We start from the raw sequence: 26,374 nt of genomic DNA, 5'->3' as shown, positions 1-26,374 counted from the left end.
ATTGCAATTGAAGAAGCTGAATACGATGTTCATAGTGAGGCAGATCATAAGGATCTTCCCAAGGAAGACTCTTTAGGTCAAAGCTAATGAAATTATGTTGAATTGATTCAATACGTTTTCTATAAATTTCGTAATAAGGAGTCCATACTTGCGATACATATTAAAGACGAACATGGCAATTGTACAAAGAAAGAGTAACATAGGGATCATTGAACTCCTTTGCCCAGCGTTTTATAAAACCAAGCATAGAACTTGCCTTATTGACAATAAAATTAATGTGATGTGTAAATTCTATGTTGAAACAGAAATAAAAACCTTAATCTTTAAATGTGGAGACGCGACAAAGTTTTTGCGGTGATATACAATAGTCAAATACGCTACTGATTATTTTTTTAGTAAAAGTTATCTTTTGGCATTTTAAAGGGTTGAGGGCAAGGCTATTTTTCCTCCACCAAAATGTGAAACTATCGATGTCGGCTTGTAAAAGGATACGATCATGGGTGGACTTTATAATCTTAAAAAAGTTCATGTCATCAGCAAAAATGAGAACTTCACTTGAGTGTAGACATGATGATATGTACGTCGTTTATAGATAGGATAAACAGAAAAGGGCCAAGATGGCTTCCCTGGGGAACACCAGATTGAGCAACAAAAGGTCCTGAAAGCCAATTGCTAAATTTTACCTCATAGGATTTGTTTTCAATGTATTATTTGATCCAATCTAAGAAAAGTGGTGGAAAACCAAGAGCTTTAAGTAATTCTGTGGCTAAGTTGGTCAAAAGCTTTAGAAAATTCAGTTTAAACACAGTCACCTTCATAACCTTGTTCTAAAGCATTTAAACATATGTTTGAGAATGTAAGAAGATTAGTAACGGTTGATCTTTTTTTCACAAAACCATGTTACTGTTCGCAAATGAGATTTTTACTAAAAAATGCTGCACTTTCACAAACAACTTGTTCAAACACTTTAGGAATGCAGGAAAGCTTTGCAACGGGCCTGTAGTTTGTTATATCCGCCTTGTTAACTTTCTTGAAAATTGGTGTTGGAAATGACGTAAGGAGTTCAACTAAAGCAATACTACACTTTTTTAGTACTATCGGGGGAATACCATAGGGACCGGCTGAGCAGTCATCATTCAACGCAGATAAAAGATCAAGAACCGTACTCTGTAACACTGGGATGTGACTACAGCTATTTTTCGAAATAAAATGAAGATTATGAAAATCGTTACAGATATAAAAAGTTTTATCTAATGAAAGGTTCTTGTAAGTGAAGTTAACTGGAAAGCCATTTGATTTTTTCTTTAAGTTTACAAGTTTCCAAAATTTTTTAGGATTCTCTTTCAAAGAGGTGCCCATATCAGTAACATAACAAGCGTACACAAAATTAGAAAGAGATTTAAATTCATTAAAGAATTCAACATAAACAGAGAAGTTGATTGGAGACAGAGTTTTGAGATAAGTTTTCCATGCCTTATTTCTTTTGTTATGCAATTCTTTCGTGTACCAAGGGTGGTGAAAGTTAGTATTTCTTGATTTCTTAAAAGGTAGATTTTTTTCTAAACAATTATTTAGGATCTTATAAAAAATTGAAACTGCTTCGTCAATAATAGAAAATTCTAAAGTATCAGCAATTCTAGAAATGGTTAAATCTTCAGATAACAACTGGAAATCAGGTCTTCTAAAGTAAAAATTATATAATTAAGCAATCAAAGGAATTACTGCGTTCAGTAAGGTGATTACTTAAGTCAAGAAAAATGTCCAAGGGGGGTAGTATTTATCAATATTAGTAATTCCTGATCTAGATTTCGCCAGAAGAAAATACTAAATCGATATATCGATTTTTTGAGTTTTAATGCAGCTTGTTTGCCGTTAGTCAGTAAGAATGATTTTATCGAGAAAAGTTAGTTCCAATTGTGAAGAAGAGAGAGAGGCTTCGATGCAAGATTCGTCTTCCGGTGGAATCCAGTCATTGTGTGCTAAATTAAAATCACCTAGAAGTAAAATATTGGTGTCAGCGCAGGACAAACTGATAACAAAGTCTTATGCTAAGGAGAGTTCGTTATAAACAGACTCTAACCTTTTTGGAGGATTATAAACGTTTAAAATGAAAATACTCTTAGTCTGTTCCATTATCTTTACACATACCAGTTCAATTGATAATTCAAATAGAAAATGTACAGAAGAAGAGAAATATGACAGTTGAAGCAGAAGTCTTTCAACAACGTTTATGTAGTGCGTGGCGAAGCATCAATTTAGTTGACAACTAAATTGAAAATAAAATTGAATCGTGTATGCAGTTCATTAAACAAAACGTCCCTATGGACAGCTATAACTTTGAGGTAGTTAAGGACTTTGTCTACCTATGCACCGCTATAAATACAGACAACGACACCAGCGCTTAAATAAAACGAAGAATAACTCTGGGAAATCGCTGCTTCTTTGGACTAAGAAGGCAATTGAGTAATATAGTCCTCTCTCGAGCATCTTAAATCACCATCTATAAGACTATCATCATCCTAGTTCTCATTTATGGTGCTGTGGTCTGGACACTGTCAAAGAAAGATGAGAGTGTTTTAGGATGCTTTGAGAGCAAAATTATTCGGGTGATTTTTGGTCCCGAATGCATATGTAGATGGAGAATGGAGGAGAAGATATAACGACACTGACCTATAGTTAGCGGAATTAAAGTCCAACGGCTTAGCCCGGAAGTTCTTCGAATTCAATCCCGAAGGACGGGCGCAATAGAGGAAGACTACGACTCAAGTGGCGCACGCAGGTGGGTGAAGACCTCAACCAACTTGGCGTGCGAAATTGGAGACAGCTAGCTAGGGCCCGAGCTGGCTGGAGACGCATGTTGGTTGAGGTCCAAGTCCGCCCCGAACTGTAGGGCCACCTTAAGTAAGTAAGCCAAAATATGGTTTCTTTTTCATCTGTCAAATCATTTGATTCACATTGACAAAAACTTCATTAATTTACTATAATCATTTAAAAATTAATATTTTTTGGGTTGTACAGAAATACATTTTAGAGTTTCGAGTGTTATTTGGCTGTTGATGTTTTAGTTTATTTATATTATAGTTTTAATGTCTCACTTTTGTTTAAATAGTACCTCACTTAGACAACTAAGACAACAACTTAAGACAACCTCCTTAAACTATAAATACAATGTTTCCAAGAGTTACCAGATTCTTTAAGGTTTAAATGAGCACCCTGTTTACAGATTTGTATGGTTTATTTTTAGTACTGTTGGCCTAATTTTGAAGAAAATACTGTTTTAAAACTAAATATGTACCCTCCCAAAATGCTTTATTTTTTCAAAAAATGACAGTAGGCTGTCAAAATGTTATTTTACTTATTACTGCACCCATATTAATTTCAAAATGGCAGAAAATCAAACAGTCAGTTCTCAAATGTTTACGTTTTACTATCCAAACGACGCCAAATCAATTTTGACGTTAATAATTGAGACACGTTTTATTATAACCTTCAACGAAAGACATGAGATGGAGGATATTTTAAATAAAAAGCTTTAATCAACATTTTTATATCCATAATTCAATGTAAGGAAAAAAGAAGGAGATTCCCTTGAGACGTTACTAATTCTGTGAGTCTATTAACATAATATATGTTCGCATTTTCAAGGATAACGCCTTAAATCATATTACAGCACCCTCGAATATTTCCATCTAAGTCTTTTAAACTGAAAAAATAAAATTTTAAAAATATGTGCTTCAATTTATATTATCATCTAATTTATCTCTTTTGTCTATTTCATTTTCAGTCAATTTCGATCATTTTCAAATTCTCAGAGCCATCGGAAAGGGAAGCTTTGGCAAGGTAAGTGAAGTGAAAACACTCAACACAGTCTTTTCCTATATTTAATTATTAATCTCTTCATTTGCGAGAGTGCTTTTGAGTTTTGTCGAGAGGTAAAATCACTTCAAGAGCGAGTGAGAGAGGAAATAAGAAAATAATCATATTATTTTGCTTTTCTTCTCTCTCCCACCAACCAGCCGACCGAACGAACTGAACCAAACCGAACTGAACTCTATATAGGGTGATGCTGATAGACATTAAAATTACTTTATCCCTCCTCGTTTCGTTACTTGTGTTCCGACCCTAACTTACACTACATTTAGGTAAGGTACCTTCTACATCAACCCTCTTAAAAATAATCTTCTATGCAAGCGAAAAAAAGAAAAACAAAGCACAAAATGCGGATGGAGGTTTTGTCGCAGATTTTCGCTGGAAAAATAAAACGAAGAAATGAAACGTGTAAATGTCATTTTAACAGCTTTTTGTTATAAGAAGAGTAAGAAGTGAGCTGTTTTCGTTAATTCCTTTTGTTTTAGTTCTGATGTCGATGTCGTCCTCTTCTACGTTTTTTGTTTGTCGTTGCTGTTGCAAAGGTATAGTGTTCTTATTTTTTAAAAATTATAAACATTATCCTTGACCTTTTTTATAAGTCACAATGGATACTTTTTGAGAGAAGCCGATGGTGACGACCAGAAATTTAAATTAGGACAACTATTAATTTAAAGTCAAATGCAAAAATTAACAAATGAAATTATGTTTAATTTGTAGTGTAGTCGTTGCCATTAAGGGTCTGTCATGCTTTTGCCAATAACACTGTCAGGAATCGATTTTTAAATTAATTATTAAGCCCAACTTCGCTTAATACGTAGTTACTGTTTAATTTCTCTTAACATATTTAATAATATTTACAAATTTCACAATTTTTTTTAAAACACAGTCACATTGTCTGTCATTAAATAACTTCCTTTATTACCGTCATCCGTCAGATTTGTCACAGAAATGTCAGTGTGTTCGTTTTGTAAGTTCCTTTTGTCGGCCATATCTCAAGAACCAGTAGAGTTATATTCTTCAGCTTTAGGCCATATCGCAAGAGCCAGGAGGGGGGGCTTTAAATTAATTTTGTTTACAAATAATAACATCAAAAGATGTAGAAAGAACTTTACAAAAATTGAGTTAGTGTATTTTTCGTTGGCAATTTGAAATAAAAAGGAAAAAATTCGTTTAGGCCTTAATATCTCTCAACCCAACCCAATAACGCTTGCGACTTCAATCAAATTTTATAATATGATACCTTGCGTCGTGATAAGAAACTTGATTACATTCGAAAAAATGAAGATAACTAAAAAATTGAAAAAACGTGACAACACTTCGTGAGGTAACGTTTTTGAAATCAGATAAAATTTGTAAGAACATCGAAAACAAATTATATAAAAACCCAACAAATTAAAATAAACTACTGGGTCGGCTGGACTAGCTCATGTATCCAAAAAGTCTATACTTCTACCCTATATATTCCAGAGTCTGATGAATCCGATTGGGAATTAGAAGATCCCTCTACTAAAGATGGTACCGCCCTCAAGTAGAAGTGCGAGTGCTGAAAAATCCCGATAGCGGGATGATTTAAGGAAAAAGATGATAATGAAACCGTATTCACAGGTTGAACGACATTACCTGAGAAAAAAGGGAGCTTGGATACCCCAATACAATTCTTCAAGTACTTGTTTACGGACGAAATTTTCAAAAATATAGACCAAGAAATAATCAGATACTCCTGTGAAAAAAAGTGCCAAAAAAGTTTGCGGCAATGGAACTTGAACAATTTTTTGGAATATGCCTTTACATATCCATCGTACAGTTCCCATCAACTAGGTTTTGTTGGAACTGCATGTAACCGGTTCGAAGAAATAAAAAGGTTCATACAATTATTGGACCAAACAATGGAAAAAATCCTTACTGTCCCAAGAGAAGCATGTATAGCAGTAGATGAACAAATTATAGCAACCGGCAACACAACTCAGAAAAACCACAGAAATGGGGATGTACAAATTTTGTTCTCAGTTGTAGCCCTAAGTTCAACTAAGATTTTGAACTTTATACTGGAGCTCAAGGACATGTACAGTTGTTAACGGATTTGCCAAAGGTTAGTAGATACATCCAATGACATTGTTGTTCGACTGGCGAAAATTATTCCCGAAGGATCAAACTACAAATTATTCTTTGACAACCGGTAAACGCCCTTACCGCTGGTGACTAATCTAGCAAAAAAAGCGTTAGGTACAATAAAATCCAATCGGATTCCGGGTTATAAGGCTCCTAATGAAAAGGAATTGAAATAAAAATAGAAAGAGGTGTTACTTTGAAAAATTCTATAACAATTGATTACCTGGATATTTCTGCGGTAACACGTTTTGGCAAGAGAATTGTGAACCTTGCTTCGACATTCGTCGACAGAACATCGTCTTCTGAAGTCCAACGTTTCAACAAAAAAAAAGAGGTACCCAGAGGCAGTCATGACATATAATCAGCAAATGGGTCGAGTTGATCTGTTGGATGCTTGGATGTTATGTTATAGAATAAAAATCAGATACAAGAAATTTACCATAGAATGTTCTTCCACATGATCGCTTAATGATTCTGAGACATATTTCAAGTCCGCCGTAGCTGATTATCTAATCAATGCAGTGTATTTCAGGCCGAAGTAATGGCGATTAGAGAAGCACTATCCTGGCTCAAAGAAAACGTTATATCTTGTAAGGATATGCTAATCTTCTCAGATAGCCAAGCCGCTCTTAAATCTCTCGCGTCTGTGTCCACAAACTCTCAAACAGTCCACGATTTTCGATCATCTCTGAATTAGATGACGGAACAGTTTAACATTCACCTCATTTGGGTGCCGGGCCATAGAGACATTCCGGGAAATTGCAAAGTCGATGAGCTCGCCAAAAACGGAACACTTCTGCCTCATGTTAGACAAAAACATAACCACTTGCTACATGCTCTAGAAACAACAAATGCTAGATATTCACAGAGTACCACCTGCCTATCAACCAAGCAAATATGGCCAAGTATTAACATAAAACGGTCAAAAGGCTTGATATCACTGAGCAGACAAAGTATAAACTCTACAATTGGAGTAATAACGGGACACTGCCTCATAGGAAGACATGCTCTGAGGCTAGGGGTCTACACAAATGACTTCTGTAGAAGCTGCATGGACGAGGAGGAAGAGGAAACGGTCCAACACATTCTATGTACATGTGCAGCACTCTCCATTAGAAGGAATAACTTTCTCAGTAATCCCTTCTTAGATAACACCAGTGAACTGGCAACGATTGACACAAAACGTCTCTCTAACTTTATTAAAAGTACGAAATGGTTTGTTTAAGTTCATTACCCTCCCATGAGTAACCTCATTAGAGGTATCACAATGGACCCTTGAGGTCTAAGTGCGTCAATGACATCTGGATAGCCACTCCAACCTAACCTAACCTAGCCGATTATCTATGCCATGCTAGCATATCTACTAAGTGCAACTAATAAACTTATGCATGGCAATTGTATGTCATGGTGAATAATCTACAATTGAAGAAATTGAAAGAATCTGTTGCCAAAATGCCATCACAGGACATTCGATTAGATCAATTAGATCACCTTTCTGTTTGGACTACAAGACAGCGGTGTAAGGTTCCATACTACAATCAAAGATCTTATGTGGAAGCTAAAAATGCAGTGGTCATATTCACTACCAAGTTGTAAACAAATTGCGGATTCCAAAATTGACAGCCGAAAATTGTCCTATTGACTATCGCGATTATCGGCTAAAAATTGACTATTTGACTTAAAAAATTGTCTATAGGATGAGTTTTTTCGTGAACCCTTCTGGAGCAAAACAAAAATATGTTTTTAACTTAAAGAAGCAAACTAAGGAAACAAAATTTAGAGACACTTTGATAAAAATCCTTCGATTTGTTTTTGAAAATAATACAATTTTTGACCACTTCTCTACCATCGTAATGTCATGTTTGATGAAAATCTCGAGTTCAAAAGTTTTTACGAATGCAATACTTCCCATAGTTGTAGTTCATATATGTCGCAAGTCTACAAACTGTTCAAAATTGATATTATTATATAATAGATATTGAATTGAACTTGAATTCTTATAATAAACGAAATATTTAACAACTTTTTTACAAAAAAACCAAAGCTTACAAAAATAATAAAACAGATAAAAAATAGGTTTTGACTCAGGTATCTTGAAAATAAGGTAGCTTTTGCTATTAAACCTTAGATTTTATTTTGTTGAGCTTTCTGAAGTCTGTATTTCTTACGAGTAAGCTGCAAATCACAAAGACTTTTAAAATCTATACATTATGTATGGCACACGCAACTGAACGTCAACACAAGGCGTGTTTTTTTGAAATCGCCACCTGCTGCCAAATTCAATTTCCCGAAAAACACTCTCTGCAGCTGTTTTAGTTTATTTTAAGTTGGTAGACTTGTCTTGCTGTTAGAAAATAAGCGTAGAGGTCCAGCAAGGCCTCCTTCTCCTCATTTGTCCAGGTTTTTTTCTTGCTGCTGCATATTTTAAGAAAGAATTTTATTATGTAACTGATTTATAATTTTAAATAAATGCTAATTCACCTTTTTCCTGATTTTTCATTTGTACATCCATCTGCATTTGTTCAAACATTGATTTGTTACTTAAGTTTTGCTTTCGGATAAGTTTTTGACACATTGGGGTATATGTTCGCAGTAAGTCGTCGTTCATGAAAATTTCTTATAGGTGACCCATTTATATGCTGGGTCAAAAGATCGAAATTGAAATTCGTATGTAAAATGTGGAAGAATTGGATCATCATATTATTATTGAAAGGTTAGTAGCAGTGTCAAATTCGTTGTTTAAAAAGTGACATTTCAAAATAAAGCAAAACAAAATTTGTTCAGTCTGGCACTTTCAAACTCAAATTTTCTTTTCGAATAAGCATCTAGAAACGTTTTGGTATCTTCTGCCCTCCAGATTCTTCTTGGCCTAAAAATCAAATCAACTTTGATGAATAATACGAGCTAGATTACAAATTACCTACAGTTTATTTGTGTTTTCCATGTTGTGTGGTTGCAGATTTGGGAATTGTTTGACGTTTAAAGCAGAGTTGCCCAAAGAACATTTTATTTCATGAATATTTTTTGCTGTTCTTTTTAGGGAAAACTGATATCCATAATTGGGCTAAATATACAATTTTTGGACTTATTCATTTTAAGTTTACTAATTTATGTTTTATTTTGTCAAAAGTTTTCGTTTTGTGTGTTTAAGATAAAAAGTAAATAAAAATGAAATTGCTTACTTTCTATTTAAAATATTTTGTTTTTTTTCAGTCCGATGAAAATATAACTATAAATTTTTATTTTTTTTGAATCTCAAGTCTCAAATAGATCATGAAGTCTGAGATTTTTCCGCTTTTTCCTTACTTTACCACCTTGCAGATTCTCAAATTTGACTCGAATCGAAAGCTTATTTTTTGACGTCAAAAATTATTTTTGTGATTTTTGTTTTTAAATTCAAATGGCGCTACAAAAGAAAAAAAAGTGTATTTTTGTAAATTTCCCACTTTTTACAAAAAGTGGCCGTTGTAGTTATATCTTCAATCTCGCAAATATAAAACGAAAAATATTAAATACCATAGAACAACTATGTGTGACACATTCCTTGATTTGTGCGTTCCAATATTATTTCAAAATAAACTTAAATAAAAGAACGCACTTAAAGTGTGTTGTACTCTGCGAACATAGCCCTCGAGATTTTATGAGTTACCCGGTGAACCGAGTTACCATCCTAAGAAATTTAATTTTTCACCGATCGAGAACCGATACTCGAAAAAATCTAAATTTTTGTATCCGCAGCCAGATTTAAGTTTAAGTTTAAGCGCACTATAAATAAAATGCACGACTGGGTCGCACGAACTTGCTCCTGTATGCTAAGAGTATTTTTAAAAAAGTACTTATATAAGATTTAAAAATATACATACCTGTAAAATAAGTTTGTCTTCAAAGATATAAATGCCATTATGTACAATTGTACATAATGAAAACCATAGTACTCCCATGAGCTGAATCTTTTAGGGCGACCAGATGCAGAGTCGTTGGCGTGGCGTTAGTATCGAAAGTGGAGAAATTCAGAGGGAGCGAGAGAAAAATATTATTTTCATTCCCATAAGCAGCCAGCAGAATAAGGGAGATAATTAATTTTCGACCCAAAAAGTCTACACAATTTCCTTTATTCTATTTGAGTCTATCCTTTTATATATTTTCACATAAAGAGCTTCCATCTGAAGGTTGATGAATTTGTTTTTGTTTTATTTATTTCAATACACTTTATATAAAAAACAAAATGGATTAATATTGTATCTAATAAGGGGATAAAACAAACTTTTGCATGCTTACGTCATCTGTTTAGGATCTTTTACCGATATTTGTTTTTATTTACATTCATAAGTCTGCTTTTACTTGGGTACGATCTTTGTATATGAAAAATGGTTTCTATTACCTATAAAGCTACAATGCGATTCATATAGGTTCAACTTGTTCCTTAAAAGCTTTTTTCATTTAGATAGCTTTATTGTAATTTCATATTACAAGAACCAGGATGGAAAATAAATAAGATAAGAAAGAGGCATGACCATGAATTTTTAAATTGTAAAGCGATCGCCTATTGGTTGTGTAGTTAGGTAGCAGGTAGATGTCAGGCTCTTGTGCGTTTTGGATTTTAGTTATGAAGTGACACGTAAGCATTAGTTGTAGAAGTTGTACGTAATACCTTTATAAATAGGTATAATGTGTACCTATAAGTTGAAAAAGTGATTCTAATAGAAAATACGTATACTCTTTCTGGCCCGTTTATTTAACTTGTACTAAGTATTTATTCTTTTATATAGCGAAGGCAAGTAAATCATGTGTGAAACAACCATATTCGTAAAGAATAATATTTTAAAATCACATATACAAAGTTACCAAGATAATACTTCTTGATAGACACTTTTAAATAGACTGTTGATTAAATAAATCATATTCGTTAATCCGATACAGTTGCGCTACATGGGCGGCCATCGTTGGTATTTACAATAATTTTAGTTATAAAAATACATAAATATGTACCAAATGCACTAATTTAGATAAAAGCTAGGAATGTAATTACAATTTTGTCAAAATAATGCGCTCTTTCGGGCTCACGCACAGTTAAAATATTAAAAAAAAATTATTTTAATATTCAAAATTTCGCACGAAAAATAAGTTTGTCTTCAAAAATTTAAATGCCATTTTATAAATAAAAAAACATTTTATTTTTCAAATTTTTTTTATGAAAATCGTTAGAGCGGTTTTTTTTTAAATTAATTTTTTATATATAAAATTTTTCAATTTTGTTCTAAAAATATTTTTGGTACGCAGTTGTTTAGAGATTGTTAATATACGCTATACGTTTGAATTTCGTAAAAAAATGTTGAAACGTTTTTGAGATATTGAATTTTGAAAAAATAAAATTCAATATTTTTTTAAAAATCCAAACAATAAAAAATTGCACTTTTGATAATCAAATATTGTTAAAGTAATATAAGAGCTTATTCAGAAAAAAAAATATTGAAATCGGTTTATAAACTACTGAGAAAATTAAAAAACAAAATAACGGTTCTATGAGCGGTACCTTTCCTGAGCAATTTTAGAGAAAATTTAAAGAAAATCTATCGGTTTGTTTTTGAGAAAATTCGAATTTTCGTTTTTTGCCCAAAAATATTGTATGGTGGCCACTGTTAGTTTTGATCTTAAAAAAAAAATGAAAAAAACGCCTGACGCGAATCTGCTCAAAACCTTAACTTCCAAGTTTGAACTCAATCGGCCCAATGGTTTAGGCTGTAGGAGCGTGGACAGACAGACAAAACCGACCGGACGGAATCGCGGGACCCACTTTTTTCGACTTGTCTACCATCGTAATATCATGTTTGATTAAAATCTCGATTTCGAAATTTTGCACGAATGCAAAACTTGCCATATAGTTCCTATATGTCGCAAGTAAAAAGACAGAAACGACCAACCCTTGACTTTTCTTTTATTTAATTTCTCTCCAACTTATTCTTAAAAATGCAGTAATTAAGATTACAATATTTACCAAAAATGCTTTTAAGTGAAATTAAATGTGGCCCGTCTGCTGCTAAATGAAAGGAATCAAAATAGAATATTTAGTTTTTAACTTCCCATAGGAAGTTATTGTAATGGGTTCGATTTGTCAAATTGAAAATTTTGACATTTCTCGACGTTTCAAAGTCGAAATAAAAAATTCTTAGTAAGATGTCTGTGCAGGTGTATGTACGTACGTTCGTGAAATTTGTTTCATCGTCCATAGCTCAAGAACCAGAAGAAGATATCTATTTCAAATAAATTTTGTTATACAGATAATAAGGCAGAAAGATGCAGAAAGGGCTCTCAAAAAAATTGCGTAGGTGGTTTTTTTACCATAGCAGTTTGAAAAAAAGGTGAATATTTTGGTTAACCCTAGATATCTTATGAAGCAGAAACGCTAGAGACTTGAATTAAATAGTATATAATATATTGTAACGTGATATCAAAGAAATATATTTTTTGAAAAAAATCCATATACTGTTCTTTTTTATAAATTAAAAAACTGAAAAAGAAAATTTGACACCTCCAAAATTTTACTACTAAAATATGATTTCATCTCCAAAACAATTTTGTGCAACGAAGAATAATGTTTTTGACATCTGATAAAATTTTGAAAAAATCGAATTGACAGTTTTTTGTATAAAAAATAAAAATCTAAAAACAAACATTACTTAAAAGTTGGTAAAAATTGAATATCGATTCACTTATCTTTCAGAAAATATTGTTGTCAACATTCAGTAAAATTTTGAACAAAATCGAATTGACACTTTTTTTACAAAAAATTAAAAACCGAAAAAAAAATAACAAAAGTTGGTAAAAAATGATTTTCGACTCAAATATCTTTTCAAAAACTTGAGATAATAGCTTTTAACTAATGTTTACTTATAAGAAATGTTGTTTTCAACATTAGGACAAATTTTGAGAAAAATCGAATTAACAGTTTTTTTACAAAAAATAAAAATGTATAAAAGTTGTTAAAAATTGATTTTCGACTCAAATATCTTTTCAAAAATTGTAGATATTGGCTTTAAACTACTTTATCTTTCAAAAAATATTGTTGTCGACATTTAGTAAAATTTTGAAAAAAATTGAATTGACAGTTTTTGTACAAAAAATTTAACAAAAGTTGGTAAAAATTGATTTTCGACTATAATATCATTTCAAAAATTTGAAATATTAGCTTCAAAATAATTTTATCTTATAAGAAATATTGTTTTCAACATTCGATAAAATTTTGAAAAAAATCGAATTGACAGTTTTTGTTATAAAAATTAACCTCTAAAAAAAACAATACTAAAACTTGGTAAAAAATTACTTTCGACTTTTTATTTTATTTCACAGAAAATATTGTTTTGGTTATTCGGTAATTTTTATATAAATATCCAACACTCCGTATTTTCATAAAAAAAAAATCTACAAAAAATAGTACGCAAATTCGGTAAATATTGAAACGAGTACATATAGACAAACTTTTAAGCAAGACAAATCGACAGACGGGAAGTTATCAGAGTGGGTCGCATCCCAGCCTCTTTTTAAATTAAAGGTCAGGGCCGATACTGAAGAGACTCACAGAATTTCAGTGTTATGAATACTGGTTTAATCCGTATTGCGCTAAGTCAAACCCGATTCCATCTTGATTGATGGGATAAAGTGAGTTCGTCATTTCACATATACGACCCATCCATAGATGGGTCGTACGGAAACATAAAAGACTAGTTCTGCAGAAATTCACCATAATGCGTTATTGTACCGATGTGTAATTTATGAAAAACAAATCTACTCGTCTTTTAAAATATTTTCTGGTTCATGAAACCCGTGGGGTGGTGATTACCAAGTCCTTATACGACACATAAGCTCGTTTCTTTATAATTGTCACTATTTTTGGTCCCCTTTAAAGAGAAACCATTCTTATTTACGCTCCAAATATAATACATAATACAAACATCCATGCATATGCCCCCATCATCTGGCAACCCTGTAGCCTTGAAATCTGTTTCCAGGTCGACAGCCCCTATTAAAAAAAAGAGTCAGTTCAAGCAAATAGCTATGTATATATATGGGACATTTTTCCTTTCAAAATAAATGATGAAACAGTTTAAGAGCATACCTTTCATACCTACCTCCTGCCTCACCTTCACTTGTACAATGTACATGTGACTTACATTTATGTTTTTTATATTTTTGTATATTTCTGTCAACAGGTTTGTATCGTACAGAAACGTGATTCTGGAATATTATATGCAATGAAATATGTAAGTCGAGGAGCTTGTGAGAACCGCGGGGCTTTGGGTGGTGTTATCAAAGAGGTTGAATTACTTTCGTCATTGGAGCATCCTTTTTTGGTGAATTTATGGTTTTCTTTTCAAGGTAAGTTGTTTCTTTAAAGAAGAATTTTGTATACTTTATATTTTCATTTTATACTAAACTGTCGTAAAGTACATACATAAGTCAAGTTCTTATGCATCATATTATACAGTTGCAAAAAAATTCACATAAATATTTTTGAAGTGTTATTGTGCTTAGAAAGTCATTCAGTTGAGCACCTACGTACTAACATTTGTGCTTGAACTTATATGAATATTTACAGAATTTATAAGTTTCAAATGAGCACAGAAAATATTTGCATTTTTAATACTTTCAGTTTTCAGTTTTTCTGCAAGTGAAATTATGGTAGAAATGATTTTTTATTTATTTATTTTTTGCATTTTTTAGATGAGGAGGACTTATTTATGGTGAGTGACTTACTCACTGGAGGAGATCTCAGATATCACCTTCAACAAAGGGTAAGTCTGATGTAAAATAAACAACAAAAATAAATTTCTTAGAAATTTAATAATTGAATAGAGCGGTTTAATTTCATTTATTAATGCTAAATTAAGATCCACTACATTGACAAAAATAAAAAGGCTTTTGAAGTGGTATTATAATGTTAAGTAATGATTTTCCATCGCTGCTAAACAATTTGTGCGTTTTGTTCTTTTATTACTTTTTTTGAACTTTGTTTATAAAGTTTGCAAAATAAACTTAAATATAATAATAGTTATATAGATATTACTCGAGCGAAAAGGGAGTTCTAATCTTTTGCTATGCAATCAGAAAACGGAGTAGCATATGATTCTGGAAGTTTCTCAGAACTTTGATTTTCTTTTTATCCTTGTTGTAGAGAAATAAACTTATGGAGTTTTTTTATTATGAATGACGAACGGACGTTTTACAAAAATGGACCATGTTTTGAACCTTGAATGTCTGCCCTCTTATGAACCCATTTAAGTTAAATTGTCTTTTTTAAATTAATTTTTATGTTGTACTCGAAGATGTTGTTTCGGTGTTCGAATATACCGCTGATATGGAAACACCATCAACATCATCTGATTTATTTTCAGGGGTATGGAAAGATGCCTTAGCTCTTACTTCGTATGCAGTCCTTTTTTAAATTCCATAAGATTATTTTACTTCTTTTTTTGTGGAAAAAACTGCAGATTCGATAACAGCTTTCACCAAGTTTCGAAAAATAACAATGAAGTTGTTTTGAATTAAAAAAAAAAAACTCCATTGAGACATAATATAGACAATACTATGAGCCCTATAGCTTACTTTTGTATACTTGCAAGCTTGGCAATTAAATGTTTATATTGTGTAAATACGGCCTGAGAACCTCATATTCTGTGTACAAAGACTTTGAACCTACATATATATCTTAAGAGGTTATGGCAATGATCATGAGTTCTTTCATCATTTTAAGTTAAATTAAACCTGCCTTTGCACTGATCTAATGCAAATTAAACACTTTTAAAAGCACAAATATTGTTAAATTTAACGGTCCAAAAAATGTCCCAAAGGTCTTACAATCAATTTTGTATGAACTCATTTTCTTTGGTCATTTCTGAGATACATAAATTCCCTCAAATGAAGTTACACCAGTCTTGCTTGTTTTGATAAAAGCTGGTGGATTTTCCGGACTGATGCCTCGAGTGTCCTGCGTCATGTGCTTCTTGGTCATCCAGCTCTTCTTCCTTCTTGTGTGAGCGGATTCTAGAGCATTGCTTGGCCACTTACGCCTTCGTATAATAGAGTCTATAAGTTGCTAAACTGTCCTTTTTTAAAGAACCTCATTAGATATTCGGTTTGGCCAGAAAATCCTTAGGATGTTTCGAAGATATCTATTCACGAAGGTTTGAAGCTTTCTTGTAATGGTTGAAGCAACCTTTCAGGTGCTGCACCCATACAAAATCACAGATTCGACATTTGTGGGAAAGTCGCAGTCAGTTTTTTTGAGGCTAATAGAGTCATTCCACCAAATTTTTGACAGCATACCGAACGACACTTTTGCTTTGAAGTCTTTTTCTATTCCGCCTTCAATGGAGACGATACTTCCAAGGTATTAAAAGCTCTCTACTTTTTTCAACTGCTGCGAGGGAATATTTATTTGAGTGGATGGTCGGGTTCTGAGGCTGATTATTTTTTGTTTGCAATTAATTTTCAGCCCCACGACTTCAGCTTCTCTCTCCACACTTGTTTTCATTTGATGGAGACCAATGATTCTATGACAGAGTTAACAAACATTGTCCGCGTAATCCAAGTGCTTTAAATAGGATGTCAAAGTCCATTGGATCCCACCACTACCGGACAAAGCTGCACGCAGTACTTTCACCAAGAAAAACTACAGAATACAGACCTGTCTGACTCCGCTATGGATTTCAAAATCCTCTGAACGTGCAGAACGTCATATATTGTCAATGAACAGCAGGTGTAGTGGTGCTCAATATTCAACGCACTGTTCAATAATGATCCGCGGGGTGTTGATATGACCAATACAGGAGGATCCAGCGCGTCATCCTTTCTGAGGCATCAAGGTGTTCTCTGATGCATTGCAGTATGATTTTTGCTGCTATTTTGGCAAAGTCAGGTAGAACGCAAGTTCCTTTACAGTTTTCGCACTTTTAAGAATCCCATTTTTTTGGGAGCATGACGATCATTCCCTTTTTTCACTCATCGGGGAATCTTTCTCTGGTCCAGACTTGTTTAATGAGCAAATGAAGCAGTTCGCTTGATGACGTTGGCGTTGCTTGCAAAAACTGTGCGGGAATTCAATGAAGTCCTACCGATTTGTTGTTCTTAAGTGCTTTAATTGCGGAAACGATCGCATCTTTACTAGGAAGTTCGGTGCGGATTTGGGGATTAGTTTTAGGGGCGCTTCAGAAGCCCTCGGCTGCACGATGTTTGCAAACACGCGGTTTAAAACCGAGGAAAAGTGTTCTTTTCACCTTATGACTTGTTCATCTACCGCACTAAGCAAAGTACCGTCTACTCTGCTCTTTAATTATTCTGTAAACGGTCCTGCTGTGGCATCTGTATGCAGTATCTTCTCCTTCTTGCTCCAATGCGTTGATGTAGTTACGCTTGTTACGGTGCATACTGCAGTGAACCTTTCTCTTTTTCATGTGGTACGAGGATTCCTCATTTCTTTCTCACCCTTGTAAAGCAGTTATTCGAGCCCTTAATTGGTTGCGTTCATTGATCCTTGCCCAAGATTATTCTGAAAGCCAGGTGCTTCCTTCTTTCTGACCGACTTTTTTGCCAGCACCTGAAATGAAAACATTTTTCACAGTATTCCAATGTCTTCGATGTAGTCATGTACTGTGCTACTGATTGTTGTCATTTCGTGAGACAGGTGGTCCCGGAATTGTTGACGGGTCCTGAGATCCTTTAGTCAAGAGATGTTAAATTTTGGGCTCGTTTTATTCAGTTAGATCTTCGAACTATCATAAAGTGGTGGTCACGGCCAAGTCCCATGTCGGCACATCTTCTGTTTCGGACATCCAAGAGACTGCTTCTTAAGCGTCCACTAATTGCGAATTGGTCAATTTGGTTTTAAGGCGCTTGCCTGTCCGTCGACACCCAGCTAATTTTATAGCACAGTTTGTTTCAAACATAGTGCCACCAATCACAAGGCCATTGTCATTGCAGAAGTCATTGCCATAGCCTCCGACTCCGTGAACACCCATCACATGCCTTATAGTCCCACGTTGTTACTGCCAGCCTTAGCAATGAGGTCTCCCATAACCCAAATAATATCTCCACGGGGTGTGTTGTTGTAGGCGGATCCTAGTTAATTGTAAAAACATTCTTTCTCTTCATTAGATGCGAGCTCCGTCGCGTCGGGGCGTATTACAGTGTTTAATGGTGACGGGCCATACTCTACTCTGAAACCTAACTTTAATAAGCCTTTCCCCAACGGGCTCCCACGAAATAAGGCTCCTAATTGCCGTTTTTGTAAAGAGGAACCCAACTCTAGCTTTCCGAGTGGTTCCACGAGCATGACAGTGTTACCCGACGGTGACTTGTATTTGCCCGATCCCAAACATGGCACTTTGCTTAACCCTAAGATATCTTTCCTATACCTGTTGGAGGAATCTGGCATTATGCGTCTAAAAGCATCCTCATATACCAGAAACCAGTCCTTGTGCTGGTACAATAGCCAAAAGTAGTCAAAGAGTTATCAATAATTATCCGAGCCGCATTTTCGGTTTCCATAGCGGGATGCAGTTCAGTTACGAAGAGTGCTAATCTCCGTAACCTATCCTGAAGAGTCAGGAAACTTCGCCTTTGCAATTTTAGCTAACTTATGTATATAGGGAAATACAAATCATTGCACGCGGGCCACCACGACGAGGTAAAGCAAGAACTTCGATATAGTGACAAGAAAGCTGCATTGCTGGCCTAAGCCAAGTTTAAGCCAATCACCCACTACCCGATTTGCCATGCCGCAGGCCCGACTAGCCTTGGTTAAGAAAATAATTAGTTTTCGAGCTAAATTCATTTTAATGTGAATAGTTTTTATATGGGGGCGTCACAGAAGACAAATACTAAGTACAGAACTTATTTGAGACAAAAAAAATAAATAGAAATCGAAAGTGAAAGTGAAATTTTTCCACAGCTAAATATCAACAAGAACAATAAAAAAATTAAATGAAATATCCACGGTTTTATGACACTAGCTCTTATGAATTCACCATTACTTGAAAGTTTCCCACAATTACATGAACTGTTCCCCACCCGAAAACTGTCCCCTTCAAATCTGCAATAAAATTAGAAGATTTTCTACACTGCCTAGTAAATTTTTCAATTTTAAAAACGGTCTAATCCTTACCGAATCTTCAAAAACTTTGTAAGTTAAACTTGCCTATGTAGCCTTTTTTGCACGAATTAATAGAATTGGTAAGTTGTTTACATTTTTACCATGTTTTCTCTTTGAAACAAGAGTTTTTCTTTGTTGTACACCCTACTTTTACTAAAACCACAGTCAAAAACAAAAAGTTTATAGCCTTTTTAGAGTGTGCCCACACAGGAAACAGTGTTTAAAAATTTGTTTTGAAATGTCTCCTATTTAAAAAAAAAAAAATATTTTAAAAACATATATAAATTGTTTGCGATATTATAAACGATATGATTTAAAAACAAATCTTTCTGAAATGTTTCTTTGGGTTGGAAATACCTTCAGAAGCCTATAGTGGCAAAAGTACATTTTGTTTGGTCACTTTAAAATCGGTTCTTCTTTGATTCCATTGAATTTAAAAAGCATTATTTTGTTTTCATTAAATTTAATCATTATTTGTAAGCTTAATATAAGTTTAAAATTTAACTGATATTTTTGTGTTACTTTGCTTCTGATGGGACAATAATTAAATATTATTTTTGTTCAAAAAATCTTTACTTTGTCTCTTTGCCACCCATTATAATAAAGTTAATAGATATAAAAACACAAAATTACACAATCTGCGTGTTGACAGCTTTTAATCAAAAATAAATTGATTTTTTTTAATTATAAAATTTAATCTATAAGCCCACAAAATACAATAAAACTTATAGTCTAAGTTATGAAATATATTTGCAAATATCTTAATTAAATTTCTTTTATATTTTTGTTAATTACAGGTTGAATTTTCTGAGGAAAGCGTTGCCTTATTAATATGTGAACTTGGTTCAGCATTAGAATATCTACAAAAACAAAGAGTAGTACATAGGTAAATTTATTTTCATCATATTTTCGTCGATCCAAAGGTAAAACTAATTTACTATAGACATACATATTTTTTAAACAAAATAGGATTCAAATAAAAAATCAGCTTAGCCTAAAAATTATGTTTTTTACTAAATTTGTGAAGCAATTTAAATTTTTCCTCTTAACTTTTATTTTGTAACTAAATGAATTTTACCTTTGAAATGATGAAATATACATAAGTGAAACGTATTAAAGTCTAAAAACCTAAACTATGCACAGAAGTGACAGGCTAATTAAAAATTTAAATTACTTAATGAGAATTTCATTTAAAGTTAGTTATATCTCCATATAGGTATGGTGTTTAAAAGTTTTACACTAAATATGTCAGAAGGGTTTTAGCTGACTAAAGGGACGTTGTAAAACTGCCAACTACACAAATTCCCTTGAATCGTGTCGTGGTTTTTACTTCATCACCTTATTCACACCATGACCTGCCATCAATGTTTTGAGAAAATTATGGTTCATATGACCTAAATGTACATCACATCAGGTAATAAAATTGCTAGCTATAGAAATTTTAAGAACATAATGGGAACAACTTGTTCTACATTGACTTCCAACATATTGACTTAAAATCGATGGATTTGGTCAGTGTTTTGGAACGTTTTTGAGCTAAATTACAGTCATTCTTATAAACACCACATCACCTTGTTGTTTATTGGGTTGTTATGGGAAAGCATTTAAGTATCGACTACGTTGATGCAGCATTCCTAATCATTTTATATGATGACATGGAATGGACATTCTGATAGCTCCTGACCCCATTTGGAATACAAGAACTAGGTACATGTTTGTTTTGGGTTACAACAATTCCGGAAATGCAGTTAAATTCGTACCGTTCTGTTCTACTATTCCGAAACAGTATCAAAATTGATTGTTTCTCCAATAGTCAGAGCTAATATTTTTTTTAACAGAGTTTGAATATTGTTTGACAAAATTTAAAATTTAAATTTGGTTTTGGGTTTCATTTCGTAGAATTAATGTTTCATATAAAGTTACTCATTAAATTTGTTTATTTCCAGGGATATCAAACCAGACAATATTCTTCTGGATGATGCTGGTGAGTTAAAATCAAGATTAATTTTCTTAAATTCCTTCTCCTCTTTCCTCACTTCCTTTTTTTGTTGTAAAGATCTTATGACAGAAGAATTTATTACGTAAAAGAGTTAAAAAAGTTTAACGATGTCGTCGTCGCTCGTCGTCATCATTTAACACTCAAAAATGTAATGGGCCTTCCTTCTAAATCTTTAAATTCACGACCCAGCCCCCCTTTATACGACGGTTCAACTTTGTGTGTGATTTGTTTTAACGGGTAAAAGGGATATGAAACTGATTTTAAGGGTTACGTTTAACGTTTTTTTGTACTGAACTAATTTAATTGAACTATGAATCCTTCAACAGACGCAAAGTTTTTGTGTTTTTTTTTACATTTTTAATTTTTTATAATTATATCGACTTTAAATATGAAAAACATGCTTAAACTTCTACAAAAGTGCTGTTTTCGATATCAAGAAAATTTTATTAATCCAATTATTTAAATATTCATTTTGAAAATTCTTAAAATTTTGTATTAATATTTAAAGTTGTGTGTTTTTTTTCTTTGAAAGTTTAACTCGATTTCTGGAAAAATGTATTGCTTTTATAACCTTAAAGAATGGCCTATTTAAAAAAAAAAAAGAACACAGAGACGAAAAATAACAAAGAGTGTTAACATTCCATTGGACTATAGCAAAAAGGAACCTAAAAGAATATGTAAGATCTCAAGAAACGTTTGAAAGAACTAATTCTTAAATATTATGCAATTAACTAGCATATTTCTAATTATTTGAATTAATAACGGAGCATCCGAATAAGTTCCAAGGTACGTAAGAATTTTTGACCATTCGTAAAAAAATGAGGAGTTTTTCCTCTTCCTTGGTTCATACGCTTGCTGTCAATAACACTTCTTGAGCTAACTATATTGAGGAAGCTAATTTCCTTGCAAAGCAATTTGCCATAAATTCCACGTTACCTGATAGTTAGTGTACATAAATCCTTTTCCAGATAGTATCCCTAATATTATTTTGAAAGGGTGTTCTTCCACCCTAGCAAAAACTTAGCGTAAACTATTCCATCATCTGGTTTCGTTCAGAATAGCTGGAAGCAGCAATTGTTCGACCATCCCCAAAAAAGGTGCATCTTCTTCGCAGAAACGATTTCACTAACGTCCTTTCCTTCCTTAGCCACGAAAACCCTGCTTAAACCAGATTAAAAAACCTTTTGGGGAACGAAAGGTTCTTAATTGCCATTAGTATGGCATTCGTATCAAGAGGTCAACTATTGTTGCGGTAGGTTCATTTCATCGAACAGTAAAACACATATTTACATCGTTTTAAAAAAGTAAGAATATTGTATTTTCAAGCTATCTTGCTTTCTTATTGAAACTGCATGCTTTTGGCATCGTCAAATTCCATCTTCGTTGGATTTGGAATTTTCTTTCAAACCGTTAGTCGGATTCAAGCTAAAACACTTTATATAAATGTTGGATTGTCTCAGTGCTCCATTTTGTCTCCAAACTTCTTGATCATTTCATCAGATTCACATCCCTCACCTTCTTCAGATGTTGTAATCATTTTTCAAAATGATTTTGTTAATTTTTGCTGCCATACATTACATATGCATTAAATATTATTTTGATGTCTTGAGTTTTTTCGGACCTTTCAAGAATTCTTTGCGTACTCCAAATCAATCTGGCTTCCGGAAAAAGCACAGCTGTACAACAGCACTCCTTTGCGTGACTGAAGAAATGTAACAAGCGCTGGATAAGGACGATGTAACTTTCTTAGTCTTGATCGATTATTCTAACTCTTTTGGCACTGTCAACCATGTTATTATGTGTACAAAACTTATGCAGCAGTTGTATTTTTCTGCAAGTTCCGCTTATTTTGTATATTCTTATTCAACTAACAGGAAACAAGCAGTTCGGATTATTGAATGTTTGTCCAGTTTTTTACCCACACACTTCGTTCGGTGTTCCTCTAGGGTGGATATTGGGTCCTCTACTATTCTGTATTTATGTCGTAAATGAGCTTCCAAGATTGATCAAAAACTGTATGCCGACGACTTGTCCTTTTAGACTCATTAGCCATGATTCTTCTAATATCAATGAAGACCTTGACAAAAATTTCAAACTGATCTAACTTAAATGGTTTATTTTTGAGCATTGAGTAGTGCCACAATCACTAATATATTAGTTATTTGTCTCTCATTCTTATCGGAATACAATTTAAAAGACTTATATACATCCAAAACTTGAATATAACTCCCATATCTGGGCTGGTTCTTTCGTACTTTGAAGCACAGATAATCATTCTTTAGCCGTACAAAACGAATGTACAATTAATTTAAACCACACTTACCCAACCCTTTTCTCTTTTCCTAATGCTGATTTGCTGGATTTATGCATCGTACTATACTCATCTCAATGTGTTATTCAAAATTTTCAATAAGCCCATTTTTGCGCGTGCTATGTGGCACTATCTTGTTGAAACCATATGTCATACAAGTGAAGCTCTTTCATCTTGGGCAAAAAAAAAGTTGGATGTCTCTCACGGTAGCGCTCACCAATCATAGTTACTTCACGATTCTCATCATCTTTCAAGAAGAACGGACCAAACTGAGATTTTTTCTTTATGCATTGGTAGTTCTTGCATTGATTCTGGCTGATAATTACTCCAAAATCAACAACTCTGCTTCTTTACGAACCCATTGAACCAAAAATCACCTTCATCGCTGAGAACTATTTTTCGGTAAAAAAAAAAGTCGATCTTCGGCCAACTTTTCAAGAGCCCATTCACCAAACATTTTTCGTTGCAGTAGGTCGTTCGGCTTCAATTCTTGAACCAGCTGTATTTTGAAAGGCATCACACCTAAATCTTTTCCCAACATTTTCCACGTTGTTGAGTAACAGAGGTCTAATTGCTGCGAACGGCGACGAATCGATAGTCTACAAAATTTATATTTTTGTCTGTCACCGCAAATTTTGTAGTCGAAAGTACTTACTTATGACTTGTTTGTTTCAAATGTACCGTTAAAATTTTTTAGCAGCTCGCGTGACTTTGGTTCTGATTTTTATCATTGAAGCCTGTGTATTAATCGATAGTAGACGTATTGTAAGGTGTTTAGATTATTATTTCAAGTTTTTGCGTCATGAGTAGTTCAAAAAGACGTTCTTTAAATAACCCAGATCATTTTTGCTACACATATCTGATATTATCAGAGTTTGGTAAAAATACCTATTTTGAGTATTTTGGCATAGTCTTGGATAAAAATGAAAAGTGTTGGGCTCTTAATTCTGTTTGTAAGTCGTGTGTAGAATATTTAAGTTTATGAAAAAGTGGTAAAAGAAGTGCTTTCAAGTTTGAAACACCGACAACTTGGGGAGCTCGACGAAATCATCTCGAGGTCTGTTATTTTTGTAGCGTCAATATAAACGGTTTAAACACTAAAAATTGAGCTAAATGCCAGTACACGGTACTAGTTGTGTTCAACGTCCAGGGCAGCGTTCACCTGACTATTCAGTGCTTGAAAATATACCTGAACCCTTAAAACAAGACATTGAAGGACCAAAGCTCATCACAAAATGATACTGATGCTGATTTTCAAGGTATGTCAAATGAGTCAAAATGCTTTTCCCAAAAGGAGTTAAATGATCTTGTAAGAGATTTAAGTTTGTCTAAACAAGCTTCAGAACTGCTAGCATTAAGATTGAAAGAAAAAAATTTGCTTTCCTCAGATACTAAAAAAACTTTTAATCGTGAGAGAGATAAAGAATTACGGGGTTATTTTTTCGAAGAATATGTACATATATCAAAAACTTATTGTTAAAAATGGGCTGAAAAATACGAACCAAAAGACTGGCGTTTATTCATTGACAACTCAAAACGAACCCTAAAATGTATTCTTTTACATAATGGAAACAAATATGCTGGGGTACTTATTGCCCACAGTACCAAGTTGAAGGAAGAATATTTTAACATTTCGCTAGTCCTGAACAAAATTTAATACAATGACCATAATTGCCAAATTTGTGTCGATTTAAAAATTTTGAACATTCTTCTCGGTCAACAAAGTGGTTATTAAATTTCCCTGTTTTATATGTCTTTGGGACATCCTTCCACCATTACATATAAAACTGGGTATCATGAAACAGGTTGTTAAATCACTAGATAAAGACGGGATATGTTTTGCTTTCATCTGCCAAAAATTTCCTCGGTCACTATGGAAAAGATTAAAGCCGGTATTTTTGATGGCCCCCAAATCAGACAACTGACGGAAGATACCCAATTTATAAATTCTATGACTGAGTTAGAACTAAAGGCTTGCACAGCTTTCGTCTCTGTATTTCAAAATTTTCTCGGAAATAAAAAATCCGGAAACTATATTGAACTCGTAGAAGACCTTCTTCTACAGTTAAAAAATATGGGGTGCACTATGAGCATAAAACTCCATTTGCTCTACAGTCAGCTGGACAGGTTTCCGGAAAAATTTAGGAGATATGAGATATGAATTAAGACTTACGCGTCATGGAAGAGCGGTACCAGGGTTTCTGGTATAAGAACATGATGTCCGACTATTGTTGGTAATTCACTTCACTTTACAAAGTCTACACATCACCGAAAAGCTTTAAAACTAAGTTTTTTAGAACTCAACGATTAATTCTTTCTAATGAAGTTTTTTTTTAATATATGAGTGTTTTTTCCGTTTGATACCTACAAAGCTGAATCGCAGAAACTAGAGCTGATACAAATATTTTAATTATATTTTTGAAATATCATATCATGTGTAGTGAGCAAAAACTAAAATTTCTTTGGCAACAGATGTAGTGTAAACTAGTGAATTGGTGGTCATTAATAAACTGTTGCAATAATTTCTTCAGTTCGCACTCTACGTAAGCGTGTTAGTGGTTTAATGTAAATTTGGTGTAAAATTAAGTCACAAAAGCCCGAACACCCGCTTCAGTGAGTCGATTAAACTGACCATAAAATGGAAGAAGCGCGCGATGAACTTAATTAACAGAGCAGACATTTTGATAATAAAATTCAATAATTTGCAAGCGTTGTTCGTTTGTAAGACGATTCATTATTAAATTATATATCAAACTGTAGATGTTTGATAGTAAAACAAAACATGAAACATATGTCAGCTGTTTAAACCAGTGTTGCCAAAAAGATAATAGCTAAAAAATCACCCTCTAGCTTGCTTATTTCACTGGTATCAGTAGACGTGCTGAACATTATTAAGTCGCTTGGCTTTGCCTCTTCAAAACGTCTTCAATTTGAAGAATTT

The 26,374-nt window shown here is 33.4% G+C and overlaps 1 protein-coding gene across 1 annotated transcript in view; it reads left to right on the top strand.

Moving 5' to 3' along the window:
• Window positions 1–26,374, top strand: part of LOC129942084 (serine/threonine-protein kinase 32A) — a 171,231-nt gene that overhangs the window by 113,953 nt on the left and 30,904 nt on the right. Inside the window, exons 3-7 of the mRNA XM_056050884.1 lie at window positions 3,785–3,840; window positions 14,187–14,352; window positions 14,698–14,768; window positions 19,921–20,009; window positions 21,070–21,107. Coding sequence (XP_055906859.1) covers window positions 3,785–3,840; window positions 14,187–14,352; window positions 14,698–14,768; window positions 19,921–20,009; window positions 21,070–21,107 — 420 coding nt within the window. The remainder of the gene's footprint in view (window positions 1–3,784; window positions 3,841–14,186; window positions 14,353–14,697; window positions 14,769–19,920; window positions 20,010–21,069; window positions 21,108–26,374) is intronic.

The sequence above is a fragment of the Eupeodes corollae genome, chromosome 1 (genome assembly GCF_945859685.1).
Source record: "Eupeodes corollae chromosome 1, idEupCoro1.1, whole genome shotgun sequence".
Taxonomy (NCBI): domain Eukaryota; kingdom Metazoa; phylum Arthropoda; class Insecta; order Diptera; family Syrphidae; genus Eupeodes; species Eupeodes corollae.
This window is presented reverse-complemented; position numbering and strand designations above follow the sequence as displayed.